Source organism: Ictidomys tridecemlineatus, chromosome 2, assembly GCF_052094955.1.
Source record: "Ictidomys tridecemlineatus isolate mIctTri1 chromosome 2, mIctTri1.hap1, whole genome shotgun sequence".
Taxonomy (NCBI): domain Eukaryota; kingdom Metazoa; phylum Chordata; class Mammalia; order Rodentia; family Sciuridae; genus Ictidomys; species Ictidomys tridecemlineatus.
In genome coordinates, this window is record NC_135478.1 from 113,668,592 (window position 1) to 113,692,122 (window position 23,531).

Genomic DNA, 23,531 nt, shown 5'->3' on the forward strand with positions numbered 1-23,531 from the left:
ATTTGCATCTTCCATTTCTATTGTATCAGTAAATCTTTAGCTCTCTCTACCTCCTGGCTGATCTGAAGCCAAAAAACTACTGAAAGAAGAATAAATATTGCTCCTCAACAAAACATCTTCATCTGCAATGGGTCCTTCTGAACTACTATTTAATCCACTAGTGTGCTATTTAATCCACTAAATGTGTTTAAAACTTGGAGTTTTAGATTTGATAGGATAATAAGGTGTTTTCAAGTCTTTGCCATACAGAGAAGCACATAGAAAATGCTATTTGTACATCACTGTGAGGTAGGCAGATGACAAAAGTTATGCATGCAGGCAAATAGTCCAGGTTTTTTTTTTTTTATCTAACCCTGGCCCCAACTGACTATATAGAATGTGTAAAAGATCAATATCTCATTATAGCAGTTGAGAAACATTGGGTTAGTAGCTAGACAGGGCCTTATGGAGTTCTTCAATCAACATTGTGCAGACAGCCTTGTTAATATAATGGCGATGCTTATCATCTCCTCTTCTCTCCATCAATTAAATCCATGGATTTCAGAAATTTAATTATAACAGTTCATTTTTATAATAGTAAAGTTTCATAGGATTTATGGAAAAATGATAAAAGAAGTATAAAACTTTTTTCTGGCTTATAAAAACTTATGTTTATCTCACTTCTATATGTTTTCTCAGGTTCATTAAATAATTAGATTCTACCTGTCAAAATCCATAGTGGCTCCTTCTTTTGTGTATTTGAATTTGAACTGGTATATCTCAGTCACTTTCTAGAAAAACCAAAGGTAATAAAGAAATTAATTTTAAAAAGAAATCCAGAATTTTACCTGATAATAAGGCACATTTTCATTGTATACCTACCATGCTTCCTATATACCTGTTTATTTCACAGTATTATACTATTTAGGAGTAATATTTCCAGATATAAAGATACTTTTTCTCCAAAAGTGAGTAAGATGATAAATGCTTCCATTATAATTGAAGTTGGAAAAACTAAGGCACAGTCAAGTATCTGACCCACTAGGGTATGATGGGGGAATCAGTTGAGAAACTATTCATTCACATAATACCTATTTTAGTGAATGTCTGTTTTGTATCAAGCATTGGAGTCACAGTAATGAACAAAACTTTTGCTCCCTGTTTTTCTTGAATTTACAGTCTGATCAGGAGATAATCAATAAATTATTTCACCTAGTACGATTGCTGTGAACAATATGAAGCAGATACTGTGATGGAAGATGAAAGGGGAAAAGTACTGATTTGGCTTGAAAGGGCCAAGGAAAGCATCCCCGAAGATGTGATATTTGAGTTGAACCTCAAGAGAGGTGAGCCATGTGCAGTCCTTGGGTGTGATGATCCAGGCAGAGCAAACAGCAATACAAAGCCTCCAGAAGGGATGTCCCCCTCTTCCAAGATCTGAGAGGAGGCTAAAGATGAGAGAGCAAGGGGGAGAATGTAGGAGATGAAGTTGTAGAGAGGGTTGTTATGTTTTATTGGCCATGGTAAGGGGGGGTTGGATTTTATTCCATATAAACCAGAAGGGTTTTAAGTTGGGGAGTGATTTGCATTTTTAAAGCTCACCCTGCCAATCTTAAGAAAGATATGGAAACTGACATATTAAGAGGCTACTGCAGAAATTCAGGGAAGACTAGACAAACAAAAAGAAGGAATCTATCAAGTATTATTTTTTTTCAATTCTACACTAAAAACTGGATATTACTACTATCTGCTCTTCTGTTAAGAAAGCTAGAAATAACAAGGGACAGATTTCAGAACACACAAAAATGCCCCTCATTCATCTGGTTGAATATTTAATCCTTGATAATGTGGGAATGAAGATGTTAGATTGATCAGAAAAAGTCCCAGTGCTTCTATTACTTTTCTCTACTCTGAATTTTAGTCTTCTAGTTCTGCAGATCTTGTACCTTTATATATACCTTAATCACAGGTGACCATGTACTAGGAAAACTGGCTCATGTTGGTTAAACTCTAAAGTGAGAGATTTATCATGGAGTTAATTTTAAGATACAAGTATTTTTCTAACCTACTTGAGAAATGAAAGTTCAGAAGACTGTTTATGGCTACAGTAGGAGAGATGGGTGAGATTAGAAGCATCTATCTACAGCTGCCTAACAACAACAAGTTCACTCTGGACAGGCTAGATACACACACAGTGTCTTCTCTTAACCAATGCTGGATGTAATTGCCCTGTCAAACAATGCCTACTTCCTGCCTGCCCATGTTTCTGAGTTAACTATAGCTATTTAATGTTGTGAGTTTTTATTTTTTAAATGAAAGAAATCTTTCAGTAGCTGATAATTTTACTTGTATTTTATTATTTGATCACTGAAGCAATAGGCTTTACATTTATAATTGTTTTATAGAAGATGCTAATTCTTATTAACTTGAAACTAATTTATCAAAGAAGGTATATTATAACTCACAAAATGTTCTCCCACTTTTCAGGCTGTGTTGCCTGACAAAGGTGATATTTTAAATTGAACATCAATTGTTTCTATCAACCATGCTGATCACATTCATATAGACCAAAGCAACAGCAACACGCGTAGCCTCTTCTCCCTCACTTTCTAATCCATTGGTAAGACTTTTCAGGACTATCTTCAAAGTGAATTGGAAGACCATCTAATATTCATTCTCTATTCTATAGCCAAAAAGTTTTTGGAAATACAAATCAGACCATGCAATACCTTTGCTTAAACCCCTCTACCTAATGGCATCCCATTTCCCTGACATCTTTTAATTTATGAATTATGTTGTTCTATAAGACCTTACTCATCTGTCCCCTACCTACTTCTCCTTCACTTTCCCTCCCATTCACTAAGTGATAGGATCATGGCACCTTTTCTTTCATAAACATCCAAGATTCCTTCCCCTCTTAGGGCCTTTGTATAGTTATACTCTGGAACATGCTATCTCCGGTTAATGATAATATTTGGCCACTGTCCAAAATGCTGTAGCCATGAAGTAGATTTCAGTAGCCCTTGCTACTCTGAAGTATATATTATTATTCTCATTACTGAAGAAGCTGGTTAAGTGGTAGAGCTGAGATTTGACTCTAGTACCTGTAATGTTAGTTAGCATATTATTCTACCTGTTATATGCCATTGCCTCTCATAGAACTGCAAAGGCTGACTCCTTCTGGTCATTCAGTCTCAGCTAAAATAGTGGTCTGGTAGGAAGGCTTTCTATGAACTGCCAATCTAACACAGCCATTTATTTCTTCCTTTTCCATCTCTACATCAGCATTGTTTAGTAAACTACATTTAAATTTTTTTTCATACACAGTAATATAACTATCTGAAAGTTTTTGCTAAATTTTGTTTACTTATTATTTGTCCCTCCACATAAGAATATAAAGCTTCAAGAGGGCAGGGACCTTATTTATTCCATTTACTTTCATGTTTTTGTAGTTTGAATAATGGTAAGCACATAAAATGAGCCCAATTCACATATAATATGTATATTGTCTCTCTATTTCTTTCTCTCTCTCTCTCTCTCTCTCTCTCTCTCTCTCTCTCTCTCACACACACACACACACACACACACACACACACACACAAACAAACAAACACACACACACATTTGGCACTTAATCACTGAGTCACATCCCCAGCCCTTTTTACATTTTATTTTGAGACAGGGTCTTGCTAAGCTGATGAGGCTGGCTTTGAACTTGTGTTCCTTCTGCCTTAACCTCCCAAGCTGCTGGGATCACAGCCATGTGCCACCATGTCCAGCCCCAATTTATATTTGCCAAGTGAATAAATATTCAGCCCAGAGTACATGCTCAGTTAGGGTTTCATCTTATAAACATTTTTAAAAACCAAAATTTCTGAAAGCATAATGTGGTTAGAAACAGGGACCACCTATAGTTCAGTTCCTGAAGGAGACTATTATAATTGGACATTGACTACCTCTAATAAGCACAAAGGAATAGATAGTAATATCATAAGATCTGTATTTTTACAGTATTCATGTATACTAATTCTTTATGTCACAAATTAAACCTTTATTTAACATATTTACATACAGATTACATATCTTATTAATACCCATCATACTTTTTGTAGTATGCGTCTATGAAAAGCTATCATTCTTTACTACTTCAGCTGCCTTTGTCAATTTCTCTTTCAAAAGATGGAGCAAGCAGAACAAAACTTCATGTGCAGAAATGCCAGAACTTTGTGAAGTACTCCAAACTTTGTTGGCCTTTGAACTGGGGAAGCACAATTTATCTTAAGCCAAAGTCTTTCACTGTTGTATCATAACATACTTGTCACAAGAGTCCTGCAAATTTAAATTGATGTGTAAAGTATATTTTTGCTGCTTTAGGTAAATATTAACATTGTTATTGTTTATAAAATTTTGTCTAGGGACAGATATATTTCTAGGGATATGACTCAAATGTTTGGCACAATATCAGATAAATGCCAAAGACTGTTTATGTGAGAATGTTGTTTTGTGAGTACATAAAAGAATATGATCACGGAACTAAACAGTAGTATCAGTGACATGATGCTAAACAGTAAATAAAACAGTGTAATCTTGTGGATGGATGCTTTTAGGCACTATGAATGTTGTTATGCTATAGTAGTAGTTATACTATAATTATTGCTGACTCTGTTATTCTTTTGAGTTTTTTTAATATCCTCAAGCAACCATCAAATCTTTCAGTAATCAGAAGGGCGCCATGAACACCTAGTAGTTAGGGATCATCACTATAGGGAATAATTTACAAATATTCAAGATATTTTCTTGGGTCATAAGTGATAGCTTAGAACTTACCATACAATAAGTTTTTGGTTTTTATCCTCATTGTTGTATGTGCTAGCATTGAAACTCATTTCAGTTTTTTTCCCATTCTGTAAGATTTTTTCTGTATTTAAGGCTAAGTTAGTCAGCATTTCACTACCCACCATATTACTGATTTATAACTAGGAGTTTTACATTCATAAGAAAACATGATAAATGCTGTACCAAGAAAATAACCAATTAACAATTTATCAGAAAGTTGTAGTTTAGGAAACTTCTGTTTAAACCTAAGAAAAAAGGAAGACAAGAGACAAAGACAGCTAGGGCTGCAGCTCAGTGGCAGAGAACTTTCTTAGCATGTGTGAGACACTGGGTTTGATACTTAGCACCACATAAAAAATAAATAAAATAAAGGCATTCTGTCTATCTATAACTTCAAAAAAATTTAAAACAAAAAAGAGACAAAGATAAAGAAAGGTAAAACTAGTTTGGACATTGAGAAATTGTGATCCATCCGTATTCAAAGGTTGCTTCCCCTTTGCTTACATGGTTATTCATAATTTTGCAAAGAGAGAATTTTAAGAGTTAAAAACAATTTTGTCTTGAATATGAGCAGTTAGACCAAATACATTGGCTAAGAGAAGAAAAACTGAAAGCAAGGAAAAAGTAAAGAAAGCTAGGAAGAAGATGAAGAGAACAGAACAAGAGGAGAGAACAACTCAGTACTACAGCCACAGAAGCCAAAGTGGCAAAAGTAACTATTATGTGTCTAGGACTATAATATTCACTGTGGAAGATAGAAAACAAGACAAGAACCTTGTCCTCAAGAATTCACAGTCTGCTTGGGAAAATAATCTGCATGAGTCAATTGAGAGTGTTAAATTGTGGGGTTCTTCTGGAAAATAAATTTAGAGAAGTTAGTGTAGACAATCTAGCCAGAGAGGCTTTTATGGAAGATTTGAATTTAAGTTGGCCTTGAGGATAAGTAGCAATCACTAAGGTAAAGAAAGAAATAGATAGGGAAGTAAAGAGGTAAAAATTCTGAAACTCTGTAAAGGTCAAAAGGGGAGAATTTAGTTGGCAAAAAAAAAAAGTTTAGAATTATGCCATGTCTGGTTTATTTTACTAAAAGATCATAAGCAATTTTCAGAATCAGTTAAAAGAAATAAAATGTGTTTTTTATATATTTATATATCAAGAGAGTCTTTTAATGTTAATATGTTATGGAAGAGGCCCAGTTCTACTCAATGCCTTTTTTTAAAAAAAATACTCCTAGGTAATATTTGAAAATCTCATACTAAAGGATTGGTCACATTTATAAGAAAATATGTTGAAAGAGCTCACTCTTGCTGTTCAAATAGTAGTGTAGCAACATAGTCTATAGTCTCAACTCAGGTAAACATACTTAAATATAATACACATATACTATCTACCTATACATTTGTCTTCTTACCTCAGGTTCCTTTGGATTTGTGTAAAGCTGTTAAAGGAAAAATAAACAGCATTTAATTTCTGAAATTTACTAGATTATTCCTCACAGAATACATTTTCTATATAAAGAGGACAATTTGTACTCTATTGAGTACTGTATTGATACATATTTCAAGCTGGAGATAGGATAAGCTCTTGTTTTGTGAACATGGATCCATTAGAATACTTTATGAACACTGACTATAAGGGTTAATTCCATACAAAAAATATAAGGTATTTATAACTACTGTGAATGAGATACAATAAATTCTAAATAATTGGCATGGTTTAAATGTTTAAACAAATCATATATCTAAGACTCTTAATGGCATATTCTCATTTTTTTAAACTACATATGCCATGTGATAATCAGGAATATACAAAACTTCAAAAGAGTCTATAAAATTTCAAAAACAAAAAACTTTGAGCCTGTAAAGTAACTTTAAAAATATAAAAATCCTGATAGCCAACAGATGAAGCAGATAGTATATCCCATGTTTCTCCATGTCTATAATCTACAAAATATATAATTAATGTTTTAATAAAAATTCTGATGAACTATTTTTTAAATTCTAAAATATAATAATATGGATAAAAAAGGAACAGGGAGAATACAAAAGTCAAGGAAGTAGAGACAGAGGTTTAGTTATCTTTAAGTATGTACTTACTGTAAGTACTGCCATATGTAGCTTCAAGAAAAAAGAAAACTTTGTTAGAATATAATTACATCTATATCATTGTTATTTTCAACAAAAGCTAATTAAAATATTATTTCAGAGAAAGTAGAGGAAAGGAACCAAGGGGAGGTAGAAGGAGATGGAAAGGGGAAATATTGAGGAATGATATTGGCCAAGTTAATATTGTTATGTTATATGTATGTATAACACACCATTATGTACAACTATAATGCACAATTAAAAATATGAAAAAGATAGTATTTCAGACATATTACAAATATTTAGGTAGAAAAAATTATTCAAAAAGTCAGATAAAGGAATACTAATTATTCATTCATTCAAGTAGTACCTATTACATACCTAAGACTGCTGGAAAGGAAAGGGATATTAAAAAAAAAGGTAACTACCCTATTCTCAAGAAGTTATATTTGAATTTGTGAGGCAATAAATGCATAAATGCATCAAGATATATGAAATAATTCCTTGTTTCTAAAAATTAAAGATACCCCAAGTATCTTAAAAAAAGTATCTCTTTTAAAACTAATCTCCTAGAATAAAAATCTAAGGCTGATGTCTATAAAACTCTTGCCTCTATATATACACTACTATTAAGAGATTCTCTCTGATTAATAGAATAGAATATATAGCATAGATAGAAATAATCAAGCTTTTTTTTTTTTTTTTTTTTTAAGCCTAGAATTCAAATGGGAAAATTTTAGGACTGTAATTTCATTGCAAATAACTAAAACTTTAGTGACACCCTGTGGTTATTTTGGTTGTTGCATATAATTGATTTTTAAGATCACTCAGTGAAACGGTATTAATTAATAGTTCATTCATACATGTAAAATACATATGGCCCCTGATCTCAGGAAACCTGCAGATTAGCAGCATTGACCAATATTAAACCAAAAAACCCAGCATAGTAGCTACATCATTGCAATTGTATTAATGGCTATAAAAAAGCAGCATGAGATGCCTTGAGAGTACTAAATAGAGGGATAATCTAGGCTGGGGAAGAGGGAATGTCATGGAAGCCTCCCGGAGAAGTAAATATTTAAGCATAGACTTAAAGAATAAATTGGAGTTAGGTATATAATGTGTATGGGGTCAAGGGGAGAATTTTCTAGACAAAAGAAACAATATGTGCAAAATTCAGAGGAGCTTGGCATGTACTAGAATCTTTGTGTTGTTTGAACATGGAAATTAGAGCAATGCTTTGGGAAGGCAGATAGGGATTATACAGGTCTTGCAGGTCCTGTGAAGGACTCTGACCTTTATTTTAAAAGCCCTGGATATTGTTTAGGTAAAAGAATGACATGATCAGATTCAGGTTTCTGAAAGAATGTAATTGGGACAGGGATTTGCAATGGTGGGGAACTGAGAATGGGAGTAAAGAGATAAATATATCATCTTTTAAATAATAATTATATAAAAATTTACATAATTATTTGAATAATTCAAGCATAGCATACATACAGCACAAGGAAAACAATGTAAAAATCACCCAAAATTTCATAACTGTAAATAATCATCTACTAGCACATATTCTAAGAATCTCTAGGTAATCCAACTTGACTTTACTTAAACTACTTTTAAAATCTTATTCCCTACAAGCACAAAATCACCTGAGAGAAGTTATAAAATATTAAAAACTGAAAAATAATGTAAATACTATTTATCTAAGAGCTTAATTCAATTTCTAAAACATCAGATATAACCATAATCATTTAGTATAATAAATGCATCAAACTAGTTAAGATATTCTTGTACATTACATGTTATTTTAGTACATACAATGTTAGATTTATTTTATTTAAGGAGTAACTCTCTAGTACACCGTGACGCCCCTGGAGAGGAGGAATCACATCTTCATCTCATTTGTATCCAGTGTCTAGGCACAATGTCTGGTACAGATTAAACAGTCAAGGATACAGAATGAAGGTATAAATGGTCAACATCTACATTGAGCATATTATGTGCCAGGCATTGTTCTAAACATTTCAGATCGGTGTTTCTCAAAGTATGGTCCTAGAGCAGCAGTGAGAGCATCACCTCAAATTTGTCTAAAATACAAATTCTCACATCAGAAATTTGGGGATGGGGCTTGGAAATCTGTGTTTTAACAAGCCCTCCAGGTGATTCAGATATGAACTAAAGGTTTGAGAACCATTGTTTCAATTATGAACTCATTGAATTCTCAGTTCTTAGATAACCCTAACAGGTAGGTTCTATTATTATGCCCATTATATATGTAGTACTAAGAGGTAGGTTACTAGACCAAAGTCACACAGGTATTAAGTGATAAAACTTGGATTCACCTAAAACTGTTTGATTCTGAAATTCTAGCTCTTAAATATATTGTATGGCACCTTAATGATGAACACCCAGAAGATGTTGCTAAATGAATAGATGAAGGAGAATAAAAGAATGTTGTTTAGTATGCCAGTGATGACCTCCTTTTTTCAACCTGTCCAAACACTCAGGGTATCAAAAGCTCAAAAGTCTTTCAAAATTTCTCCTTATGTCCTTATGGAGTACAATATTTCCTTTTCCATGCCTCATACTGCAGCTGATTAGTAGCTCTCCTTTGACATCTATCACTTTTTTTCTTTCCAATATTGGACTGAACTCAGGGATGCTCTGCTACTGAGCTACATTCCCAGCTCTTTTTAAATTTTGGGACAGGATCTTAATAAGTTGTTCAGGCTGGCCTCCCAACTTGTGATCTTCCTATCTCAGTCTCCCAAGTAGCTGGGATTACAGGCATGTACCATCACACCCAACTTGGCACGCATCATTTTCTTTTTTCTTTTCTTTTAAAAAATTTTTTAGTTATAGATGGACACAATATTTTTATTTATTTATTTTTATGTGGTGCTGAGGATTGAACCCAGTGCCTCACATGTTAGGCAAGCACTCTACCACCAAGCCATAACCCCAGTCCCAGCATGCATCATTTTCTGAGTCTTATAGTTACTTATACTTGTTATAGGGGTGATAGTCAAATATATATATCATATCATATTTTTAAATAAAAATATCAAACTGATATGAAAAAATCAATATTTGAAGTCCAATATGGCACAGGTATTGACCAATCAGAAAGGGTGCTGACTTAGTCTAGAGCTGGACTTGTAGACACAACTTTTGGACAAGAGGTGTTAATCCTTAGTTGCTAGATTTGAGAAAGGTCTAGAGAGAAAAAAAAACGGTGGGGCAACAGGAAGGAAGTTGGTGAAGGTTCACCTGGGGCCTCAGAAAAGCAGTGATTTATCATCAATACAGAAGTACAACCAACATTTTCTCAGCAGGTAGAGCTGGGCCAGTATGTAACCATTGATCATTAGCCCTGCATATAAGTAGTGCTCATTTTCTACTGTGGTCTATGAACTTTTGCCCTCACCTGTTTTATATTTGTATCCCTAGGTCCCCAAGGCCAGAGTTGAATAAGTCATAAATAATAATTTCAGTGAAGAGAGGAAATATATGAATGTACTAAATAATCCAATGGAAGGCTCCTCCCACCCATGAAGTCTTAATCACATAAAATTTCTTAAAGAAATCAGAATTCTGGCTGGGGATGTGGCTCAAGTGGTAGCGTGCTTGCCTGGCCTGTGTGCGGCCCGGGTTTGATCCTCAGCGCCACATACAAACAAATATGTCGTGTCCGATGATAACTAAAAGATAAATATTAAAAAAAAAGTCAGAATTGAGGAGTAAGAAGAAGACATAGATGGGAAGAAGGAGGGAAAGCTGTGGTAGAAATTTAATTTATATGCACCTTGTCTCTTCAACTAAGACCAGTGCCTCCATTTTTTCACACTTTTTATAGCTCTCTAAGGAAGCATGAAAGATCAGATGCACTTAAATTTGAGTTGTGTTTTTATTCTTTCTTATTTTTGTAAAATGGGCTTTGGCAGCACATTCTTTATTGTCCAGAACAACAGTAAAAACTAGTGATTGCTATGAAGTTTATAAAGTTTTTATAACCCAGTGTTCCTTGACACAGTTCCTTGCTCTGGGTATCATTGTGACATTGCTATATCATGACTGAAAATGATGGAAACAGTTTCATCAAAATATTATTCACAAAGATATATGATATATTTAATTATATTTAAATACCACATGACCCTTATGCCATGTTGAACTGTAACCTTAATTCATGCAAGTAACTGAATGGTAAGAGGAACAGTATTACCTATTTGCCTTGCAGCAACTCAGCAATTAAGCAGTTTCCTACTTCATATTCAATAGGGGTATATTTCACATAATACATGAAATTGTGGTAATTTTGGAGGGTTATTAAAACAAATATGAAAATCCTAGAAACAAAAACTTTATAGATAAATTACTAATATTTGGAGAACTGGTTAAAATTAAATGACAGTTTTCTAAAAATACTTTTAAAATACATCTTTATAATTATTTTTAGTTTCTGGATTTTCTAAACAAATTTCTCTGGCTGATATTTTTAACTTTATTGAGAAATCTTATAAGTATAAATATTATATTTTTAAATCTTCAAATTTGAATTTAGGCTAAATAAAAGGAACTTATCAAATAATAAATACTTCCATGTTTTTTTCTTTGAATGTCTGCATTTTTTATATAAAATACAATGTCTTCTATTCAGTTGCGTTTTTTAAAAAATTCTAGGTAAAACAGTAGTTAATTCAGAGAACAAGTTACATACATGAATTGAACACAGTTACCAAAATAACTAAGAATAAAAATCAATTATTCAAGTCATTTTTTTCCTTTCATATCTGCAAATGAATCACCACTATTTTGAATATGTTCAATGTGCTAACTATCAGATTCTTGCCTCCTCTATCCCACATCCTGTGAATATCTTCCAGTGACTTCAGAGGAAATTTTGTGGTCAAAAAGATACGCATATGAAAAATAAAAAAATGAGGGTTTCACTTCTAATTGTCATAAAGGAGACATCAATGAGACTACAAAGACATAAAGTAAAAGGAAACTGGTTTGTGAATGCAAATGTAGGTACTGATACACTGTTAAACAACAAAATAAAATATAAGATAAAAATCTAAACTTTTTAAAGACCCTGGTAAAGATTTAAAAACATTCTTACATATCTCTTCTCCAAAGCATCAAAACAACCTTGAATCCTGTCAAGAAATAAATGTTTGATGTCAATTTGGACCACATGAAAAAAAGTAAAAAATATTGCCAAGTACAGAAGTAGTTTACCCCTTTCCTGCTTTTAAATATATTGAATTGGTAACCATTTAACCATTTTACCTTTCCCATTTAATTATTTTTAAATCTCCCAACATCTTTTAAATGCTTTTAGAACTTTAAGCAATTCTAAGGCAGTGGAGCATCTTTTTTTTCTCTCATAATGTTTATTACACTGAGGTTCAAATGATAATAAACAAATCTTGATGTTTTTCTTTATACAAGTTTATTTTCTTTTGAAAACAAATCAGTATCTTAAAATAATCTTAAAGTACTATTGAAGAATTGCTACAAATTTCTAGAAATAATTTTTTTTAAAGAAAGAAATGGTTTTTAGGAAATGATCATACCAAATCAAATCTTATGGGCAATTTCGGCTATTATAAAAATTTGTTCAACTTTTTTGAAATTTCAGTTACTTACCATTTGATAATATGCAGTGACCCAGGACATTTTTTGTCTTCTCGAAGAATTTTTAAACTGAGATCTATAAAAATAGAAACAGTCTATTTTCATCTGCTGAGTACAGTACTGAGAATGTCCATGCTAGGGTTTTTCCATTATTTTAGTTATATAACTTATTTAGTTTTATGGCCTATAAAACATTTGAATCTCTAAATATCATTTAAAAAATAAATCCTATGTTGATAATTATATTAGTCCCAATTTGATGACAGTTTAGCAGTCTTTCATGTTTATAACACAGAACAACTGGATTGCAAAATTGATTTGTTACTTCTTTACTTCTTTTCAATTTTAAGTAATCATAGTATTGAGACTAACTCCATTGACTAATTTAAAACTATACCTCAATCTCATTTCTCTCCATCTCACTGAATAAAAAATGAAAAAAAAATTTGCATAGATTTTTCTCAAGGTTCTTTTCTTCCCTAAATACTTGGGTTTCAGATGGAAATAATGTTTGGTAATAAAGCCAAGTGTTTAGGGAATAAAAGAAACATCATATTAAAAGTGTTTTGATTAAGATCATTCAAAAGTCAATCACTGGTTTGTTATAATTTTGTATGAGTCAATTACCTTTTCATATTGTTTTCCTACCCTAAAATAGACATCATTTCTTCTTCAATTGAAGGATATGAAAATCATTCCAGGTTGGCATAACATTTAAAGATTATTAGAAAGAAAATGACATAGGAGAATTGAGCATTTTAATAATGTGAGTTACTTTAAGTACAAATGGTGAGAAGGAGACAAAACTTCTACTATAACTGTCAAAGGAATGGTTTTAACCCCATGTCTAGGATAGTGACTGACATACAGTAAGTGCTTAATTACCTAAAACATGTCCTTCACAATTCCATATTATAAATACAAGGAGAAACTGTAATGAGATGCTATATAAACATATTCACTACTACAGATTTATATACCATAATTTTTTAAAAAGTCATATAATACAAATTAAGTTATCATGATCACAATATCATGCTGATATTGTTTATAGTACACATGCATTTCATTGATGCTTATATAGAGAATTAAAAACTACTTAAAAATTTAATTGGAATGAGGTTAAGTTATGCCATTAAATATGAATGTGAGAGAGTTAAATTTAGATTTTGAAAAAATAACATCTTTGATTGACATATTGCCTTTCTAGTGTCTGATGTATTCTGCTGAATGGAAGGGTAACTGATGTGATACAGCAATTTGTATACGGGGTAAAGTTGGGAGTTCATAACCCACTTGAATCAAACTGTGAAAGATGATGTATTAAGAACTGTGTAATGTTTTGAACGACCAACAATAAAGTAAAAAAAAAAAAAAAAGAAAAAATAACATCTTAACAAGGAAACTTGTGGCTCTATTAATTTTCCAAATGACAGTTCCCATTTTAATAACAAACCAAAAGATCCAAAGTCCAAAATATTAGTGTCTTTAAAAAAAAGACACTAATATTTTGAAAAACTGAAGAATCCCAGGTAAATTTTTTTTTAATATGAAGGAAGGAAAAGAGCCAGAAATAGCTTATGATACAAGGCAATAAAGTGATATGTTTAAGGGCACAAGAAACAAAAGGAGTGAAATTGGCAACTGAGAAAAAGACAGAACTAGTAAGAATAGTAGTTTATCTGAATATCCATAATAATCAACAAATAGATTTGCCTTTTTCCCCCCAGCATAGTTATATATGTTAATAGGGAGAAGAGTTTTTCACCTGATTCCTTTGAACTTCCTCAAAGAACAAATTCAAATAAGGTGAAAACTAAAGTGAATCTTTAGCATTCAGATTTTGTTCTGGCTATTATTTTACAGGGATAGCTTAGAAATACTACTACGCTTGTCCATACAGATATATTTTTTTCACTTGTAACTTGTCAGAAGTTAATGTTTCTTTTAAGAAAAACCACTAAAATAGTGAAATTAAAATGGAAAATGGATTAGCAACTTAGTCTTGTAGACCCATGAGTTGCAATTAGTACATTGTGAGAAATGAATTTACTCTTGCTAAATAGAGAAAATGGCTATAACAACCAAAGCAACCATTTTAATTAATTTTTACCATCCAAATGGCGTTCTCCATAAGAACTCTCTGGGAACAGGCCCCTTAGGTATGTTATGCATGAGAGAGAAGTAGCAAAAAGTTTCTTCACCATTATCAGTGACTCATGCTCATTAGTGATTTGGGATGGAAAAACTGTTTCCTAGAAAAAAATAAGGTGAAAAACATTAGTATTTTTAAATATACTCATCCCACCAACTATACTATTATCACAGCTAGGATAAAAAGATTTTTTTTTACTTCAAATTTGATACATTTAAAGGTAATAAATGGAAATATGTTGCATTATCTTATGTAGTCAGTGCTAGAGCACTGCCTAATGTGGGAGGTTCAATCCCCAACATCTCAAAAGGGGGAAAAAAGGAGCTGGGGCTGTGGTCAGCAGAGGTGCACTTGCCTGGCATGTGTGAGGCACTGGGTTCGATTCTTGTTATTAGTAGGTTGCACATTTGTGTACTTTCTTACTCACTACAATTTATTTGTAAATCCAGAACCAACAATTTTTCATTTTTGCAATCATTTACAGATATGCATAGGGCAGCAACAAATTTGTCATCTGAAGCTCATGTTTCCATGTTTACAGTATGATAGCTGAAATAAAGCCACTCTCATTCTTCTCAGTTCAGCTATCATACTGTAAACATGTGTACTTTTTTTAGTCTATTTAGTGCCCAATTATTTACCTCTTTTGGGCTTCCTTTTATGATTTTGCTATTTAAAATGGCCCCAAGCATAAGGAAATGCTGACTGATTCCTAAATTCCTGTGATATCCATTAGAGAAAAAAAAATGCATGTGTTAGATAACTTTCATTTAGGCATGAATAAGTGTGTGCATGTGTGTATGTGTGTTTGTGTGTGTGTGTGTGTGTGTGTGTGTATTCACAGATAATTGTGCACATTTGTATAAGCAAGGAAAAAGGTGTAGAAAGAAGCAGGTGAAGTTCTTAACAGCATAACCTCAGAGGGTGATTTAAGGGTAGAAGGATAACAGTAAGGGAGTATAGTAAAATGATTAAGAGGATGGACAGTACAGTCAAAGAGTCAGGTTTAAGTCCTTATTCTGTTACTAACAAACTGTATGGTCTTGGTCACAGGTCAGAAAGTTTTTCTGTCAAAGGGCCACATAGTAAATATTTTAGGCTTTGCAGTTGATTTTGCCATTTTAGCATGTAGGAAGATATAGACACTCTTAACTGAATGGGAGTAGGTTGTGTTCCAACCAAACTTTATTTATAATGTATGGTGGAAAGTTCCTGATATTTACTTCTCTGCAACCTATTTCTATCATCTGTAAAATATAGATATCAGTGACAACTACTTAAAAATATTTTTTAGTGATACATACTTTGTTGAATTGTTGCTGAGAGTAAATGAGTTAATGTTTATAAAGTGCTTAAATAGTGCCTGGTTCAACAGTTTAATATTTTTCATGTATTGTTTCAATTGTTACAACAAGCATTTATTACTCTGATAATCTGTAAAATATTAAATAAAACCAAAATTAAAATAAAGAGAACACTTGAGCCAAGTGCAGTGGTGCATGCCTGTAATCCCAGCAACTCAGGAGGCTGAGGCAGGATCCTAAATTCAAAGGCAGCCTCAGCAACTTACTGAGGCCCTAAGCAACTTAGGGAGACCCTGTCTCAAAATAAAATATGAAAAGGGCTGGGATGTGGCTCAGTGGTCAAGTGACCCTGGGTTCAATCCCCAATACTAGAGAGAGAGGCAGGGAGAGGAGTGGGGGGAGGGAAAAACACCAGTAGCCTCATGGAATTTACAATCCTATCAAAAAGAAAAGACTTGGACATAAAAGAGAAGTTAGCATACCAGACAGCAGAGACTAAGTAGTAAATGAATGGAGAGACACTAGAGGCTCCAGGAAGAGAAGGTGAGCTATTGGTTACCTGAGGCTGGCCCTGAGTATGAAAGCTTTGTAGGCAAAACGAGACCTAGTTGGGTCCTGAAAAAAAGGTAGGATTTGAACAAGTGACAAGAAAGAGGAATACAATTAGTTCAGGCAAGGAAGCAAGAATGCTGTGACACATTTGGGACACAGGTATCAGGTTGAAATTGTGATGCTGAGGGTCTCCCTTCATTTCCATGCAATTTATTGCTATACAAAATTACATATAAGAGGTTGTGAGGGGAATGGGAAAATAAACAAGGAGAGTAATGAATTACAGTAGATGGGGTAGAGAGAGAAGATGGGAGGGGAGGGGAAGGGGGATAGTAGGGGATAGGAAAGGTAGCAGAATACAACAATTACTAATTGGGCATTATGTAAAATTGTGGATGTGTAACCGACGTGATTCTGCAATCTGCATTTGGGGTAAAATTGGGAGTTCATAACCCCACTTCAATCTAATGTATGAAATATGATATGTTAAGAGCTTTGTAATGTTGTGAACAACCAATAAAAAAATGGAAAAAAATATATATAAATTAGACCTAACAAAAAAAAAAAGAAATTGTGATGCTGAGAGTTCAAGCAGGGTATAATGGGAATAAAAAGGGAGAAGGACACAGAAACCAAGATGTAGCAATCTAGAATGCCACATGAAAAAAATTGTATTTAATCCTTAAAGAAACAGGAAATTCCTGAAACTTGGATAGGGAAGTTTTCTTCTATTATTAAATGCTTGAGTTAAAAAACATCTACAGTTCTAGGACCACCAGAAGTATCTTATATGTGTAGCAAAGTAGTAGTCCTCAAATCTGATGAAGTTCTTTAAAAATTTTTATTTTTTTAAAATTTTAGCCAGGCTCAGTGGTGCATGCCTGTAATTCCAGCAGCTTGGGAGGCTCAGGCAAGAGGATCGCAAGTTCAAAGCCAACCTCAGCAAAAGTGAGGTGCTAAGCAACTCATTGAGACCTTGTCCCTAAATAAAATACAAAATAGGGCTGAGGATGTAGCTCAGTGGTAAAATGCCCCTGAGTTCAATCCCTGGTACCCCACTCCAAAAAAAGATTTTAAAAATTTTACATATGATATATATATGATAGTTACATAGAGTATAACTTATTCTAATTAGGATCCCATTCTTGTGGTTGTGTATGATGTGGAGTTTCACTGGTCGTGTACTCATATATACAGGAAAGTTATGTCTGATTCATTCTACTCTTTCCTATTTCCATCCCCCACCCTTTCCTTCATTTCCCTTTGTGTAATCCAATGCTTCTATTCTTCCCTCCTCCCCCTCCTTATTATGTGTTAGCATTCACGTATCAGAGGGAACATTTGGCCTTTGGTTTTCTAGGATTGGCTTATTTCACTTAGCATGATAGTAACCAGTTCCATCCACTTACCAGTAAATGCCACAATTTCATTCTTCTTTATGGCTGAGTAATATTCTACATTCTCTTTATCTATCCTTCTGTTGAAGGGCATCTAGGTTGGTTCAATAGCTTAGATACTGTGAATTGAGTTACTATAAACATTGATGTGGCTGTTACTATAATATGCTGATTTTAAGTCCTTTGGGTATATGCTGAGGATAACTGGGTCAATTGGTGGTTCCATTCCAAGTTTCCTGAGGAATCTTCATATTGTTTTCCATGGTGGTTACAGCAATTTGCAGTCCCACTAGCAATTTCTTCGCCAACATTTACTGTTACTTGTATTCTTGATAATTGCCATTCTGACTGGGGTGAGATGGAATTTCAGTGTAGTTTTGATTTGCATTTCATTAATTGCTAGAGATGTTGAATATTTTTTTATATATTTGTTGACTATTCATATTTTTTTCTTCTGAGAAGTGCCTATTCAATGCCTATTCTGTGAAGTGCCTATTCAGTGCCTATTTAGTGCCCATTCATTGATTGGGTTATTTGTTTTTTGGGTGTTAAGTTTTTTAAGTTCTTTATATATCCAGGAGATTAATGCTCTGAGGTGCAGGTGGAAAAGATTTTCTCCCATTATGTAGGCTTTCTCTTTATACTCTTGCTTGTTTCCCTTGCTGCAAAGAAGCTTTTTAGTTGGATACCATTCCATTTATTGATACTTGATTTTACTTCTTGTGATATAGGAGTCTTACTGAGGAAGTCTGTTCCTAAGACAACATAATGGAAATGCAGGCCTATATTTTCTTCTGGTAGCCATAGGGTCTCTGGTTTAATGCTTACTTAGGTCCTTGATCTACTTTGAATTGAGTTAAGACAACATAATGGAGATGCAGGCCTATATTTTCTTCTGGTAGCCATAGGGTCTCTGGTTTAATGCTTACTTAGGTCCTTGATCTACTTTGAATTGAGTTTTTTGTAGGGTGAAAGATAGGAGGTAAATTTCATTTACTGTATATGGATTTCCAGTTTTCTCAGCACCACTTATTGAAGAGGCTATCTTTTCTCCAATGTATGTTTCTGGTGCCTTACCTAGTATAAGATAACTGTATTTGTGTGGGTTTGTCTCTGTGTCTTCTATTCTGTTCTATTGGTCTTTGTGTCTATTTTTATGTGGATATTTTGCTGTTTTTGTTACTGTAGTTCTGTACTATAATTTAAAGTCTGGTATTGTGATGCTTTATGCTTCACTTTTCTCACTAAAGATTAGTTTGACTATTCTGGGCCTCTTATTTTGCCAAATGTATTTCATGACTGCTTTTTCTAGTTCTGTGAAGAACATCATTGGAGTTTTAATAGGAATTGTATCAAATCTGTATGGTATTAATTCTGCCTATCCAAGAACATGGGAGGTCTTTGCATCTTCTAAGACCTTTTTCAATTTCTTTCTTCAGTGTTCTGCAGTTTGCATTGTAGAGATCTTTCACTTCTATTGTTAAATTCATTCCCACTATTTTTTTGAGGCTATTGTGAATGGGATAGTTTTCCTAATTTCTCTTTCAGCTGATTCATCACTGGTGTATAGGAACACAATTGATTTATGGGTGTTATCTTGTTACTTTGCTGAATTTATTTATGAATTCTAAAAGCTTTTTGGTGCAGTGTTTTTGGTCTTCTAAATATAGAATATCGTTGGCAAATTGGAGTAGTTTGAGGTCTTCTTTTCCTATTCATATCCTTTTAATTTTTTTTGCCTAATTGTTCTGGCTAGGGTTGATGAAGTTTTTTTTTTAAATAAATGACAGTGGAATGCATTACGATTCTTATTACACACATATACCACAATTTTTCATATCTCTGGTTGTATATAAAGTATTTGACACCAATTTGTGTCTTCATATGTACTTTGGATAATGATGTCTATCACATTCCACCATCCTTGCTAACCCCCTTTCCCTCCCACCCCTCTGCCCTATCAAGAATTCATCAGTTCTTCCCATGTTCCCCTTCCCTACCCCATTATGAGTCAGCCTCCTTATATCAGAGAAAATATTCAGCATTTGTTTTTTTGGGATTGGCTAATTTCGCTTAGCATTATCTTCTTCAATGCCATCCATTTACCTGCAAATGCCATGATTTTATTCTCTTTTATTGCTGAGTAAAATTCCACTGTGTATATATGCCACATTTTTTTAAATTCATTCATCCATTGAGGGACATCTAGGTTGGCTCCACAGTTTAGCTATTGTGAATTATGCTGCTGTAATGTGGCTGTGTCCTTGTAGTATGCTGTTTTTAAGTCTTTTGGGTATATAGATCAAGGAGAGGGATAGCTGAGTCAAATCGTGGTTCCATTCTGAAGTTAATTTTTAAGACCAAGTCATACTTATAAGCTTCTATTACCAGCAAGCCTCAATATGATAAAATACAAATTTGGTTAGGTTCTGGGGATTCCAAAACTTGGTGATAGAATATACTTTAACTGTTACAATTGTAGTGAGACTACACTAACATAGATGAAATTATTTTTAATACTTATGTGGCCTTAATAATAAATAGGCATTTATCTTCAGATTAAGGTTGAGAAAATTAGTTGGGTAGATCTACCCTCAATCCTTTTTTAGGCCTTGCACAGCATTTTAAAACTGAAAGGATCTTTGAGTTAATCTAATAAAATGTACTCATGCCTCAGGTGCCAAAAAGAAACCTAGGAAATAAATTATTTGCCAGATCATAGAGCTAGCAAGTGACTGAGATCCTTTTACTATATAACACAACTCTACTGCTTAAATTTTATAATTCTGTCACACAGAAGCAGAAACTATCCCTCAACAGGTCTTTAGATGAAAAAGAACTTCCCCAAAGCTTTTCTATATCCATAAAAATGATTTTAGAATGTACAAGACATTCTAGATATAATTATGATGCATAAGAATGCAAAGTTTTAAAATTATGATGACAGCAAATCTTTTCCTAGCACAAATAACACTTGTTTGAAAAAGGTGTGTGTGTAGGGGGGGAATGCAAGTGGGTGATTTCCTATTTTATTAAAAATAAAAGGAAGACAACTGTACAGTTTTTTTTCTTTTTTCTCCCAGATCCCAGTGTGTAATGTTAAATATTAGCCCTAGACAGGCATATATACATATACACAGACCTAGTCTCTAAAACTACTTGGCAAATTCAAAATCAACTGCATTGTCTTACTGTCCACTTCCTGTCCTTCCCCTTCCCTGTCTATAACTATTTATAAAAGACTCAGAAATAAAAAGAGGTCAGGAGGTTTTTAAGTGGCTAGTGAGACCAGATAAAGCCATGTCTTATGCAATAGAGACAACCACCAAAAAGTCCTCCTAGGACACAATCCATCAATTATGTAGAAAAACCCAAAGTTTCAACAGTGCACACTGAAGCACTTGGCTGACTGATTCCTCTCACCTTCCCCAAAAGTTTCTACTTCCATTTAACAGGGGACTTTGTGAAGCCCACAGACCCTCCAATGGATAGTTTCTAGCTGACTGGCAAAAGCTTTAGCTTCTCCCAACCGTTACTTGGACCCCATCCCCTTCCCTAAGAAAACAGAGAGACCATAAGGGCAGATTAACAAAAGTGAGAAGGAAACTGGGCTTGGACCTGCCACTGCTCATCACTGGGAAGTCACTCCAGGGAGAGTTTTTTCTACTTCCCTTCTTTGCTGCTCGAAGCTGCTACCCCTTTCCTCTCCACCAAAGGTTCTGAAAGTCTCAAAAGGGGTGCCCAACTTAAAGACTTAAAGATACTCCTACAACCCCTGTAGTTCTGGGTTCCCTCTCGTCTAGCCAGAACAAACTACCTTGCCTGTTCTGTCCTCTGCCATCTATCTTCATAGTGAACAAACTACTCAACAAAACACACATACCCACCTAAATCCCTAACCCTGTAATATTACTAGCAAATAAACAAAACAAAATATAAGTATATCCTCATCATTACACAGATGAGATTGGTTGTTGCTGTCCTTGTACAACTGGTTAAGGAAAAGAAAATTATTCTACAATTTCTGAGGAATCCAGATTCTGTCTCTAATAAAATCAGAATAGAATGGGGCAAAGGGTTATAGATGAGGACCAAGAGATAAGAATGGAGAAATCATTTTTGAAAAGTATTTGCAGAAAATAGAGAGGAAGGAGTGTCCATAAGAAAAACCTTCATTGTCACTTCTTGGCAGCCCTCTTGGCACTGGACTTGGCTTTGGGCTTCACTGTTTTGGCCTTCTTGGGTTTGGATGCTTTGATGGGCTTGGCTTTGATAATCTTGGGGGTTTTTTTTGGTTTTCTTGGGTATGGTAGCCAGCTTCCTCTTGGCCTTCTTGACTGGGGGTGCTTTGGGCTTCTTGCTGGGGCTTCGAGGCAGCCTTCTTGGCATAGCCACCTTCTTGATTTCTTTTTTGACTTCTTTGGCATAGCCACCTTCTTGATTTCTTTTTTGATCTTTTTGAAGGCCACTGACCTCTTGGGCTTGCCACTCTTGGCCAAACAGAAGGACCCTGAGATACCACCCTTTTGGTTTGATTGAGGACATTGGTGGTCACCAGATGCTTGATGGACAACTAGATCTGGGAGTTGGTGGTCTTACCCATCTTATAGAGACTCTTGTTATATTTCCAGATGGAGCCAGTGCTGTTCTTCTCAGCCTGGATGGAGCCATGATCATTTCTGAATACCCAGGGTGGACTGTGGATTTCTTGGAGGCTTTCACCCACATGGGTTTGGCTGTAGGACATGGAGTTCTCAGTCATAGTGACCCACCTGGTCCTGCTGTTGAAGGCACCTTCCAAAGGGACTAGCCCTTGTGGAAGGCTGAATGAAGCCTGACTTGGGATCTGCTCTTGGTCCCCTGACCAGCAGGCCAATCTGGAGTCTGGCTATCGGGGATGAGGGTGAGGGATCACTGCTTCTTCTTGCCCAGCCAGCTCCTCATGGCTTGCTTGCACCCGTGTGCACTTGGGTCCCGCATCTGGCTCCAGCTGTGGCTTAGGCTTGGGTTTGGGTTTGGGTTTGGACTCCTGCTCCTGCTCTGCCTCCACTTCTGCTTCCCTTTTCTCAGTTCTGCACCTCAAGAATGCCTCTTGTTTGGTATACTACACAGAGAGTGGTAATGAATTACCATTTCATTCTTTTTGTCAAAGCATAGTACACACAGTTGTTAAAAGTTATATAATAACATCATTAATTTTGCATGAAACATGTATTGAGGTATGTGTTTGTGTGTAAAATTTTTGAAAAAAAAATGCTTTTTGTATCTATAGATCTTGATGAATTAAGGTTCTTTTAAGTAATTGGGTAGTAGCTGGCATAGCATGCATGTATTAACTTATTGAAAACAATCCAAAATGTAGAGGCAATACTTGAATAACATTTATAAAACTGAATAATTTGAAACTATGAAGATACTTTACACTAAATGTGAAATTTAAAAGTAATAATAATAATAATTTGTAGTAATGAAGATCAATGGTTGGTAAATCCCCCTACAGTTTGTTACTATAGGGGTTTTTTCCCCTCTTCTTAGCTGGTATAATACTTCAGGATTGTTATTGGTAGTTTTATAAATGCCT

General features: G+C 34.3%; 1 protein-coding gene and 1 pseudogene across 1 annotated transcript in view; both read right to left on the reverse strand.

Annotated features, from left to right (window-relative positions):
• Hormad2 (HORMA domain containing 2) overlaps window positions 1-23,531 on the reverse strand; it is a 74,716-nt gene that overhangs the window by 45,505 nt on the left and 5,680 nt on the right. Inside the window, exons 3-8 of the mRNA XM_078039625.1 lie at window positions 14,656-14,797; window positions 12,555-12,618; window positions 12,025-12,061; window positions 6,912-6,932; window positions 6,227-6,253; window positions 703-770 (exon numbers count right to left, since the gene is read on the reverse strand). Coding sequence (XP_077895751.1) covers window positions 703-770; window positions 6,227-6,253; window positions 6,912-6,932; window positions 12,025-12,061; window positions 12,555-12,618; window positions 14,656-14,797 — 359 coding nt within the window. The remainder of the gene's footprint in view (window positions 1-702; window positions 771-6,226; window positions 6,254-6,911; window positions 6,933-12,024; window positions 12,062-12,554; window positions 12,619-14,655; window positions 14,798-23,531) is intronic.
• Window positions 22,129-22,678, reverse strand: LOC144370626 (histone H1.0-like; annotated as a pseudogene).